Source organism: Procambarus clarkii, chromosome 25 (assembly GCF_040958095.1).
Source record: "Procambarus clarkii isolate CNS0578487 chromosome 25, FALCON_Pclarkii_2.0, whole genome shotgun sequence".
Taxonomy (NCBI): domain Eukaryota; kingdom Metazoa; phylum Arthropoda; class Malacostraca; order Decapoda; family Cambaridae; genus Procambarus; species Procambarus clarkii.
In genome coordinates, this window is record NC_091174.1 from 22,932,965 (window position 1) to 22,945,564 (window position 12,600).

Sequence of the window (12,600 nt, forward strand, 5' to 3'; positions counted from 1 at the left end):
GTCACAGGCGGAGGCGTTTATTGTGTGTCACAGGGGGGGGGGGGTGTTTATTGTGTGTCACAAGCAGGGGTGTTTATTGTATGTCACAGGCGGGGGTGTTAATTGTGTGTCACAGGCGGGGTTGTTTATTGTGTGTCACAGGCGGGGTTGTTTATTGTGAGTCACAGGCGGGGGTGTATATTGTATGTCACAGGCGGGGGTGTTAATTGTGTGTCACAGGCGGGGGGTTTTAATTGTGTGTCACAGGCGGGGGGTGTTAATTGTGTGTCACAGGCGGGGGGTGTTTATTGTATGCCACAGGCGTGGGGTGTTTATTGTGTGCCACAGGCGGGGGTGTTTATTGTGTGCCACAAGCAGGGGTGTTTATTGTGTGCCACAAGCAGGGGTGTTTATTGTGTGTCACAGGCGGGGGTGTTTATTGTGTGTCACAGGCGGGGGTGTTTATTGTGTTTCACAGGCAGGGGTGTTTGTTGTATGCCACACGCGGGGGGTGTTTATTGAGTGCCACAAGCGGGGGTGTTTATTGTGTGTCACAGGCAGGGGGTGTTTATTGTGTGCCACAGGCGGGGGTGTTTATTGTGTGCCACAAGCGGGGGTGTTTATTGTGTCACAGGCGGGGGTGTTTATTGGGTGTCACAGGCGGAGGCGTTTTTTGTGTGTCACAGGCGGGGGTGTTTATTGTGTGTCACAGGCGGGGGTGTTTATTGTGTGTCACAGGCGGGGGTGTTTATTGTGTGTCACAGGCAGGGGGTGTTTATTGTGTGTCACAGGCGGGGGTGTTTATTGTGTGTCACAGGTGGGGGTGTTTATTGTGTGTCACAGGCGGGGGTGTTTATTGTGTGTCACAGGCAGGGGGTGTTTATTGTGTGTCACAGGCGGGGGTGTTTATTGTGTGTCACAGGCAAGGGGTGTTTATTGTGTGTCACAGGCAGGGGGTGTTTATTGTGTGTCATAGGCAGGGGGTGTTTATTGTGTGTCACAGGTGGGGGTGTTTATTGTGTGTCACAGGTGGGGGTGTTTATTGTGTGTCACAGGCGGGGGGTGTTCATTGTGTGTCACAGGCGGGGGGGTGTTCATTGTGTGTCACAGGCGGGGGTGTTTATTGTGTGACACAAGCGGGGGTGCTTGTTGTGTCACAGGCGGGGGTGTTTATTGTGTGTCACAGGCAAGGGGTGTTTATTGTGTGTCACAGGCAAGGGGTGTTTATTGTGTGTCAAAGGCGGGGGTGTTTATTGTGTGTCACAGGCGGGGGTGTTTATTGTGTTTCACAGGCGAGGGTGTTTATTGTATGTCACAGGCGGGGGTGTTTATTGTGTGTCACAGGCGGGGGTGTTTATTGTGTGTCACAGGCGGGGGTGTTTATTGTGTGTCACAGGTGGGGGTGTTTATTGTGTGTCACAGGCGGGGGTGTTTATTATGTGTCACAGGCGGGGGTGTTTATTGTGTGTCACAGGCGGGGGTGTTTATTGTGTGTCACAGGCAGGGGTGTTTATTGTGTGTCACAGGCGGGGGGGGTGTTTATTGTGTGTCACAGGCGGAGGTGTTTATTGTGTGTCACAGGCGGGGGTGTTTATTGTGTGTCACAGGCGGGGGTGTTTATTGTGTGTCACAGGCGGAGGAGTTTATTGTGTGTTACAGCCGGGGGGTGTTTATTGTGAGTCACAGGCAGGGTGTGTTTATTGTGTGTCACAGGAAGGGGGTGTTTATTGTGTGTCACAGGCAGGGGTATTTATTGTGTGTCACAGGCGGAGGCGTTTATTGTGTGTCACAGGGGGGGGGTGTTTATTGTGTGTCACAAGCAGGGGTGTTTATTGTGTTTCACAGGCTGGGGTGTTTATTGTGTGTCACATTGGGGATGTTTATTGTGTCACAGGCGGTTTTTTTTTTTATCGTGTGTCATAGTAGGGGGTGTTTATCGTTGTCACAGCCGGGGGTGTTTGTTGTTTGTCACAGGCGGGGGTGTTTATTGTGTTTCACAGGCGAGGGTGTTTATTGTATGTCACAGGCGGGGGTGTTTATTGTATGTCACAGGCGGGGGTGTTTATTGTGTGTCACAGGCGGTGGTGTTTATTGTGTGTCACCGGCGGAGGTGTTTATTGTGTGTCACAGAAGGGGGTGTTTATTGTGTGTCACAGGAGGGGGTGTTTATTGTGTGTCACAGACGGGGGTGTTTAATGTGTGTCACAGGTGGGGGTGTTTAATGTGTGTCACAGGTGGGGTGTTTATTGTGAGTCACAGGCGGGGGTGTTTATTGTGTGTCACAGGTGGGGTGTTTATTGTGAGTCACAGGCGGGGGTGTTTATTGTGTGTGTCACAGGCGGGGGTGTTTATTGAGTGTGTCACAGGCGGGGGAGTTTATTGTGTGTGTCACGGGCGGGGGACTTTATTGTGTGTGTCACTGGCGGGGGTGTTTATTGTGTGTCACAGGCGGGGGTGTTTATTGTGTGTCACAGGCGGGGGCCTTTATTGTGATTCACAGGCGGGGAGTTTATTGTGTGTCAAAGAATGGGGTGTTTATTGTGTCACAGTTGGGGTGTTTATTGTGAGTCACAGGCGGGGTGTTTATTATGTGTCACAGGCGGGGTGTTTATTGTGTGTCACAGGTGGGGTGTTTATTGTGAGTCACAGGCGGGGGTGTTTATTGTGTGTGTCACAGGCGGGGGTGTTTATTGAGTGTGTCACAGGCGGGGGAGTTTATTGTGTGTGTCACGGGCGGGGGACTTTATTGTGTGTGTCACTGGCGGGGGTGTTTATTGTGTGTCACAGGCGGGGGTGTTTATTGTGTGTCACAGGCGGGGGTGTTTATTGTGTGTCACAGGCGGGGGTGTTTATTGTGTTTCACAGGCGGGGGTGTTTATTGTGTGTCACAGGCGGGGGTGTTTATTGAATGCTACAGGCGGGGGTGTTTATTGTGTGTCACAGGCGGGGGGGGGGGTGTTTATTGTGTGTCACAGGCGGAGGTGTTTATTGTGTGTCACAGGCGTGGGTGTTTATTGTGTGTCACAGGCGGGGGTGTTTATTGTGTGTCACAGGCTGGGGTGTTTATTGTGTGTCACATTCGGGATGTTTATTGTGTCACAGGCTGGTTTTTTTTTATCGTGTGTCATAGTAGGGGGTGTTTATCGTTGTCACAGCCGGGGGTGTTTATTGGGTGTCACAGGCGGAGGAGTTTATTGTGTGTTACAGCCGGGGGGTGTTTATTGTGAGTCACAGGCAGGGTGTGTTTATTGTGTATCACAGGAAGGGGGTGTTTATTGTGTGTCACAGGCAGGGGTGTTTATTGTGTGTCACAGTCGGAGGCGTTTATTGTGTGTCACAGGGGGGGGTGTTTATTGTGTGTCACAAGCAGGGGTGTTTATTGTGTGTCACAGGCTGGGGTGTTTATTGTGTGTCACATTCGGGATGTTTATTGTGTCACAGGCGGGTTTTTTTTATCGTGTGTCATAGAAGGGGGTGTTTATCGTTGTCACAGCCGGGGGTGTTTATTGTGTGTCACAGGCGGTGGTGTTTATTGTGTGTCACCGGCGGAGGTGTTTATTGTGTGTCACAGAAGGGGGTGTTTATTGTGTGTCACAGGAGGGGGTGCTTATTGTTTGTCACAGGCGGGGGAGTTTATTGTGTGTCACAGGCGGGGGTGTTTATTGTGATTCACAGGCGGGGGTGTTTATTGTGTGATACAGGCGGGGGTGTTTATTGTGTTACAGGCGGGATGTTTATTGTGTGTCAAAGGATGGGGTGTTTATTGTGTCACAGGCGGGGGTGTTTATTGTGTGTCACAGGCGGAGGTGTTTATTGTGTGTCACAGGCGGGGGTGTTTATTGTGTGTCACAGGCGGGGGTGTTTATTGTGTGTCACAGGCGGGGGTGTTTATTGTATGTCACCGGCGGGGGTGTTTATTGTGTTTCACAGGAGGAGGTGTTTATTGTGTGTCACAGGCGGGGTTGTTTATTGTGTGTCACAGGCGGGGGTGTTTATTGTGTGTCACAGGCGGGGGTGTTTATTGTGTGTCACAGGAGGAGGTGTTTATTGTGTCACAGGCGGGGGTGTTTATTGTATGTCACAGGCAGGGGGTGTTAATTGTGTGTCACAGGCGGGGGTGTTTATTGTGTTACAGGCGGGATGTTTATTGTGTGTCAAAGGATGGGGTGTTTATTGTGTCACAGGCGGGGGTGTTTATTGTGTGTCACAGGCGGGGTTGTTTATTGTGTGTCACAGGCGGGGTTGTTTATTGTGTGTCACTGGCGGGGGTGTATATTGTATGTCACAGGCGGGGGTGTTAATTGTGTGTCACAGGCGGGGGGTTTTAATTGTGTGTCACAGGCGGGGGGTGTTAATTGTGTGTCACAGGCGGGGGGTGTTTATTGTATGCCACAGGCGTGGGGTGTTTATTGTGTGCCACAGGCGGGGGTGTTTATTGTGTGCCACAAGCAGGGGTGTTTATTGTGTCACAGGCAGGGGTGTTTATTGTGTGTCACAGGCGGGGGTGTTTATTGTGTGTCACAGGCGGGGGTGTTTATTGTGTTTCACAGGCAGGGGTGTTTATTGTGTGTCACAGGCGGAGGCGTTTATTGTGTGTCACAGGCGGAGGCGTTTATTGTGTGTCACAGGCGGGGGGTGTTTATTGTGTGTCACAGGCGGGGGGTGTTAATTGTGTGCCACAGGCGGGGGGTGTTAATTATGTGTCACAGGCGGGGGGTGTTTATTGTGTGTGTCACAGGCGGGGGTGTTTGTTGTATGCCACACGCGGGGGGTGTTTATTGAGTGCCACAAGCGGGGGTGTTTATTGTGTGTCACAGGCAGGGGGTGTTTATTGTGTGCCACAGGCGGGGGTGTTTATTGTGTGCCACAAGCGGGGGTGTTTATTGTGTCACAGGCGGGGGTGTTTATTGGGTGTCACAGGCGGAGGCGTTTTTTGTGTGTCACAGGCGGGGGTGTTTATTGTGTGTCACAGGCGGGGGTGTTTATTGTGTGTCACAGGCGGGGGTGTTTATTGTGTGTCACAGGCAGGGGGTGTTTATTGTGTGTCACAGGCGGGGGTGTTTATTGTGTGTCACAGGTGGGGGTGTTTATTGTGTGTCACAGGCGGGGGTGTTTATTGTGTGTCACAGGCAGGGGGTGTTTATTGTGTGTCACAGGCGGGGGTGTTTATTGTGTGTCACAGGCGGGGGTGTTTATTGTGTGTCACAGGCGGGGGTGTTTATTGTGTGTCACAGGCAGGGGGTGTTTATTGTGTGTCACAGGCGGGGGTGTTTATTGTGTGTCACAGGTGGGGGTGTTTATTGTGTGTCACAGGCGGGGGTGTTTATTGTGTGTCACAGGCAGGGGGTGTTTATTGTGTGTCACAGGCGGGGGTGTTTATTGTGTGTCACAGGCAAGGGGTGTTTATTGTGTGTCACAGGCAGGGGGTGTTTATTGTGTCATAGGCAGGGGGTGTTTATTGTGTGTCACAGGTGGGGGTGTTTATTGTGTGTCACAGGTGGGGGTGTTTATTGTGTGTCACAGGCGGGGGGTGTTCATTGTGTGTCACAGGCGGGGGGGTGTTCATTGTGTGTCACAGGCGGGGGTGTTTATTGTGTGACACAAGCGGGGGTGCTTGTTGTGTCACAGGCGGGGGTGTTTATTGTGTGTCACAGGCAAGGGGTATTTATTGTGTGTCACAGGCAAGGGGTGTTTATTGTGTGTCAAAGGCAGGGGTGTTTATTGTGTGTCACAGGCGGGGGTGTTTATTGTGTTTCACAGGCGAGGGTGTTTATTGTATGTCACAGGCGGGGGTGTTTATTGTGTGTCACAGGCGGGGGTGTTTATTGTGTGTCACAGGCGGGGGTGTTTATTGTGTGTCACAGGTGGGGGTGTTTATTGTGTGTCACAGGCGGGGGTGTTTATTATGTGTCACAGGCGGGGGTGTTTATTGTGTGTCACAGGCGGGGGTGTTTATTGTGTGTCACAGGCAGGGGTGTTTATTGTGTGTCACAGGCGGGGGGGGTGTTTATTGTGTGTCACAGGTGGAGGTGTTTATTGTGTGTCACAGGCGGGGGTGTTTATTGTGTGTCACAGGCGGGGGTGTTTATTGTGTGTCACAGGCGGAGGAGTTTATTGTGTGTTACAGCCGGGGGGTGTTTATTGTGAGTCACAGGCAGGGTGTGTTTATTGTGTGTCGCAGGAAGGGGGTGTTTATTGTGTGTCACAGGCAGGGGTGTTTATTGTGTGTCACAGGCGGAGGCGTTTATTGTGTGTCACAGGGGGGGGGGTGTTTATTGTGTGTCACAAGCAGGGGTGTTTATTGTGTGTCACAGGCTGGGGTGTTTATTGTGTGTCACAGGCGGGGGTGTTTATTGTGTGTCACAGGCGGTGGTGTTTATTGTGTGTCACAGAAGGGGGTGTTTATTGTGTGTCACAGGAGGGGGTGTTTATTGTGTGTCACAGACGGGGGTGTTTATTGTGTGTCACAGACGGGGGTGTTTATTGCGTGTCACAGACGGGGGTGTTTATTGCGTGTCACAGGTGGGGGTGTTTATTGCGTGTCACAGGTGGGGGTGTTTATTGTGTGTCACAGGTGGGGGTGTTTATTGTGTGTCACAGGCGGGAGTGTTTAATGTGTCACAGGTGGGGGTGTTTATTGTGTGTCACAGGTAGGGTGGTTATTGTGAGTCACAGGCGGGAGGTGTTTATTGTGTGTCACAGGCCGGGGTATTTGTTGTGTGTCACAGACGGGGGTGTTTATTGTGTTTCACAGGCGGGGGTGTTTATTGTGTCACAGGCGGGGGTGTTTATTGTGTCACAGGCGGGGGTGTTTATTGTGTGTCACAGGCAGGGGGTGTTTATTGTGTGTCACAGGCGGGGTGTTTATTGTGTGTCACAGGCGGGGGTGTTTATTGTGTGTCACAGGCAGGGGGTGTTTATTGTGTCACAGGCGGGGCGGGTGGCGAAGGACAACGTTACAGATAGTGGGGAAGTGACGAGGGACGACATTACAGATAGTGGGGGGGGGGAGACGAGGGACAACGTTACAGATAGTGAGGGGGGGTGACAAGGGATAACGTTACAGATAGTGGGCAGGTGACGAGGGACGACATTACAGATAGTGGGGGGGAGACGAGGGACAACGTTACAGATAGTAAAGGGTGACGAGGGACAACGTTACAGAGAGTACGGGGGTGACGAGGGACAACGTCACAGATAGTGGGGGGGGGGGTGACGAGGGATAAGCAACAGATAGTCAGGGGTGACGATGGACAACGTCAGGGATAGTGAGGGGGGTGACGAGGGACAACGTTACAGATAGTAAGGGGGTGACGAGGGACAACGTTACAGATAGTGAGGGGGTGACGAGGGACAACGTCAGGGATAGAGAGGGGGGTGACGAGGGACATCGTTACAGATAGTGAGGGGTGACGAGGAACATCGTCATAGATAGTGGGGGGGGGGTGACGAGGGACAAGTTACAGATGAAGGATGACGCGGGACAGCGGGTTGATAAGGGACAACGTTACAGATAGTGGGGGGGGGGTGACGAGGGACAAGTTACAGATAGTGGGAGGGTGACGAGGGACAACGTTACAGATAGTGGAAGGGGGTGTGACGAGGGACAACGTTACAGATAGTGGTGGGGGGGTGACGAGGACAACGTTACAGATAGTGGTGGGGGTGACGAGGGACAACGTTATAGATAGTGGGGGTGACGAGGGACAACGTTACAGATAGAGAGGGGGGGGTTATCTTCTTGAGGTTATCTTGAGATGATTTCGGGGCATTAGTGTCCCCGCGGCCCGGTCCACGACCAGGCGTTCACCCCTAGGAAGCAGCCCGTGACAGTGACTAACACCCAGGTACCCATTTTACTGCTTGGTAACAGGGGCATTTGGTGAAAGAAACTCTGCCCATTGTTTCTCGCCGGCGCCTAGGATCGAACCCGGGACCAGAGGATCACAAGTCCAGTGTGCTGTTCGCTCGGCCGACCGGTTCCCGATGACGAGGGACAACGTTACAGATAGTGCGGGGGTGACGAGGGGCAACGTTACAGATAGTGGTGGGGTGACGAGGGACAACGATAAGGATAGTAGGGGGTGACGAGGGATAACGTTTCAGATAAAGTGTTACGCAGGAGAACGTTACAGATTGGGGGGTGACGAGGGACAACGTTACAGATAGTGTGGGGTGGTGACGAGGGACAGTGTTATAAATAGTTGGGGGTGCCGAGAGATAACGTTACAGATAGTAGAGAGGGTGACGAGGGACAACGTTACAGATAGTGATGGGGTGACGAGGGGCAACGTTACAGACAGTGATGGGGTGACGAGGGACAACGTTACAGATAGTGATGGGGTGACGAGGGGCAACGTTACAGACAGTGATGGGGTGACGAGGGACAACGTTACAGATAGTGATGGGGTGACGAGGGACAACGTTACAGATAGTGAGGGGGTGACGAGGGACAACGTTACAGATAGTGAGGGGGTGACGAGGACAACGTTGCAGATAGTGAGGGGGTGACGAGGACAACGTTGCAGATAGTGAGGGGGTGACGAGGGACAACGTTGCAGATAGTGAGGGGGTGACGAGGACAACGTTGCAGATAGTGAGGGGGTGACGAGGACAACGTTACAGATAGTGGGAGGCGTGTACTAGAGAGGGGCAAAGTTCAGTTGAAAAGAGGGAAGGGGTGTACTGGGGAAAGGTAAAGTTCCGTTAGTGTTGGGTGTACCGGAGAGCGGTATCGTTTTGTTAGTTGAAGGTGTACTGGGGAGGTGTAACGTTTAGGTAGTGAGGGGGTGTACTGGAGAGGAGTAACATTCTGTTTGTGAGGGGTGTACTGGAGAGGGCTAACGTTCATTTAGTTGGGGTGTACTGGAGAATGGAAACGTTCATTTAGTGGGGGGTTTACTGGAGAGGGGTAACGTTCTGTTTGTAAGGGGTGTACTAGAGAGGAGTAACGTTCTGTTTGTAAGGGGTGTACTAGAGAGGAGTAACGTTCTGTTTGTAAGGGGTGTACTGGAGAGGAGTAACGTTCTGATTGTAAGGGGTGTACTGGAGAGAGGTAACGTTCATTTAGTGGGGGTGTACTTGAGAAGGGAAACGTTCTGTTAATGAGGGGTGTACTGGAGAAGGGTAAAGTTCTGTGTGTAGGAGTGTACTGCAGAAAAGTACCTTTCTGTTAGTGGGGGGGCTATTGGAGAGGGGTAACGTTCAGTTAGTGGGGGGTGTACTGGAGTAGGGTAACGCTCGGTTAGGAGGGAGGGTGTACTGGAGAGGGATAACGTTCAGTTGATGGGGGGTGTACTGGAAAGGGATAACTTTCAGTTAGTGGGGGTGTACTGGAGAGGTGTAACGTTCAGTTAGTGGGGGGTGTACTGGGAAGGGGTAACGTTACAGTTATTGATAGTGTTGGAGGAGAGAATTACAGTAAATTGTGTCAGTCTATATGGTGGGGAAAGTGGTAGGGGACATTAATGATAGTATGGGCTTGTGGACATGGATTTGTACATGTAGAGGAGTAACGGAACAAGGTTACCTTTACTGGTGATGTTAGACGTTAGGAGAAAGGTGACTGATTGGTCATAACTCACCTGTGAGGAGACGAGGATAGAACTGGTTGCAGTTGTTAGAAGAACCACCACCAGCACCATTCTGGACTTCATCACCATCCTTGAGCTTCACAATTCTCGCCAGAATAACACTGTCTTCTGCCTTCCTCAAAATGAGCCTCGGGAGCTCCCGGACTTAATCCAACACGGCTCTCAAACTTATTCCATAATCTATATGTGATTCACTTCTGTTATCACAACCACTTCGTATAGTCAAGTATGTGTAATCAAAGTTCGTATTATTAGAGAGGCGTCGCTAGGTACACCTGACTGTGAAGTGGAGGAGGGAACTGGCAGTGTGTGTGTACCAGGGGCCCGGGGCCCGCAGTGGCCTCCTGCCTCCTGACCTGGTTATTCCGGCCAACGTTCCTGTCTAAACCGGACATGCTCTTCTTCCGCTCCTTTGTTGGTGTAAAGTGTTTTGTTATATCAATTAGAATGGTTTGTCGAGCGGTCATGTGAACAATATGCCCCCCCCCCTTAGTATTACATGCAGATAATAATGGTTCAGTAGTTCCTGCTATTTTGGTGGGCGGGAGGGGGGGGGGGTTAGAGAAGCACACGGCGCATGCGCTGTGCGACCTTGCCAGAGTGTATCAGCATGTATAATGAATGATGCTGGTCCTGCATACAATATAAATATTCATATGAGATCCGCTGCTCTATGTTACATCACATGACTACCATAGCCTAATTTAGTAATATGAGCCTTATGTCAGTTAATTATATAGTAAGTCCCAGTTACGGAGGGAAGCATAGGTGCAGCAGTAGGAGGTTTATTCACCAAAACCCTGCAATTAAATTGCCTGTTAACGACATTAATTGAAATACTAAGGAAAACTATGAGGTTATATCGATTATGCTCTGATTTTCAAGCAATAACATTCGCTAAATCTGTTATAGCGAAGTAAATTTATTCACATTTACTGTAAATAAACGTGTCAAACATGTCCATGTTATCTAATAGTATTTATCTGGTGATGCTGTAGTGGAAACCTGAGATAAGTAAATGCAGTAGGATCGAAAATCTTCGTAGTTTTTAATCATGTTGGGTAAGTTATACCGACTAATAATAATAATAAAAATAATAATATTTATCATATAATCATATAAACATATCGACTAATAATAATAATAGTAATAATATTATTTATCATATAATCAGTTAAAACAGTGACATTGTAAACGATCTACACAGTTGGTTAAAAGAAAGACAAACCACTGAAAAGACTTACTGGTAAGAATATTGGTATCAATATTAAGTATGCCAGACTATTCTATATGATGTTCGTTAGATCTCTCGTTGATTGTAATGCTTTGCACTTAATTAACTTCCCCCCCTCCCCCCCCCCCCTCTATGTAGGACAAACTTGAAGTAGTACAGAATGAAGCCATGAGGATAATTCTTGGTGCCCCAAGATGCACAAGACTCATCAACATGAGGGAAGAACTGAAGCTTCCAACCATACTAGAGAGGATCATGCAAGACAACACTACCTTTTACCTTAAAGTCATGAGAGACCCTACATCTCCTGCATTGCTCAGAGACAAATTATTTAGTGCTGTTAACACCCTATTGACTGGTGCCGACATACCAACTCATTCCTTTTATGATAAATGGCTGAGCAAAAATGCCTACAAACTCAGCATTCCCTTTAACTGCAATCTACCTGTTCCCGATATTCCTCTTTATCTTATACCCCACCATTCAGGTATCATACACACCTGTCATTAAGAAAGGTAATGAGAATCTTGCTCTTCTCAAAGCTGTCACACTTGAAACAATTGCCTCCTCCAACAAAAATTTAAGATCTCACGAGCACTGTGTCTACACCGAAGGCTCAGTCCAATCTTCCACTGGACGCACTGCAGCAGCATGTAGGTTTTATAGAAATAATATTTGCACACAGTCTGTGAGTGTCAGGTTAAACAACTGGCTGACCTCCACACAAGCAGAACTAGCGGAACCACAACTAGCTACCAGTATGTTAAAAAACATTGTAGAAGGAGTAATATTTTATGATTCAAAGTCTACTTTTCAAGTAATCGAAAACTTCTCCTGGAAGATCGACAGCAAGAACCTCATACTACCAATTATAAATGACCTAATTGCTGCACAGAGTAAAGGGTCTCGAATCTCCTTTGTATGGATATTATCACACATGGCGCCTGGTGGCTGAGTGGACAGCACTCAGGACTCGTAATCTCGGGGACCGGGGTTCGATCCCCGGCGATGGCGGAAAATAAATGGACAGAGTTTCTTTCACCTTGATGCCCCTGTTACCTAGCAGTATATAGGTACTTGGGAGTTAGACAACTGCTACTGGTTGCTTCCTTTGTGTGTGTGTGTGTGTGTGTGTGTGTGTGTGTGTGTGTGTGAGTGTGTGTGTGTGTGTGTGTGTGTGTGTGTGTGTGTGTGTGTGTGTGTGTGTGTGTGTGTGTGTACTCACCTAGTTGTACTTACCTAGTTATGCTTGCGGGGGTTGAGCTCTGGCTCTTTGGTCCCGCCTCTCAACTGTCAATCAACAGGTGTACAGGTTCCTGAGCCTATTGGGCTCTATCATATCTACACTTGAAACTGTGTATGGAGTCAGCCTCCAACACATCACTTCCTAATGCATTCCATTTGTCAACCACTCTGACACTAAAAAAGTTCTTTCTAATATCTCTGTGGCTCATTTGGGCACTCAGTTTCCACCTGTGTCCCCTAGTGCGTGTGCCCCTTGTGTTAAACAGCCTGTCTTTATCAACCCTGTCAATTCCCTTGAGGATCTTGAATGTGGTGATCATGTTCCCCCTAACTCTTCTGTCTTCCAACGAAGTGAGGTTTAATTCCCGTAGTCTCTCCTCGTAGCTCATACCTCTCAGCTCGGGTGTGTGTGTGTGTGTGTGTGTGTGTGTGTGTGTGTGTGTGTGTGTGTGTGTGTGTGTGTGTGTGTGTGTGTGTGTGTGTGTGTGTGTGTGTGTGTGAGCGAGTGTATGTGTGTACTCACCTATTTGTGCTTGCAGGGGTTGAGCT

General features: G+C 49.6%; 1 protein-coding gene across 1 annotated transcript in view; it reads right to left on the bottom strand.

Moving 5' to 3' along the window:
* Positions 1 to 9,903, bottom strand: part of LOC123756330 (MAM and LDL-receptor class A domain-containing protein 1) — a gene marked incomplete in the record, with an annotated part of 412,433 nt that extends 402,530 nt beyond the window's left edge. The window contains 1 exon segment of the mRNA XM_069331355.1: positions 9,564 to 9,903. Within this exon segment, the coding sequence (XP_069187456.1) occupies positions 9,564 to 9,641 (78 nt within the window).
* Between the last annotated feature and the right edge of the window lie 2,697 nt (positions 9,904 to 12,600).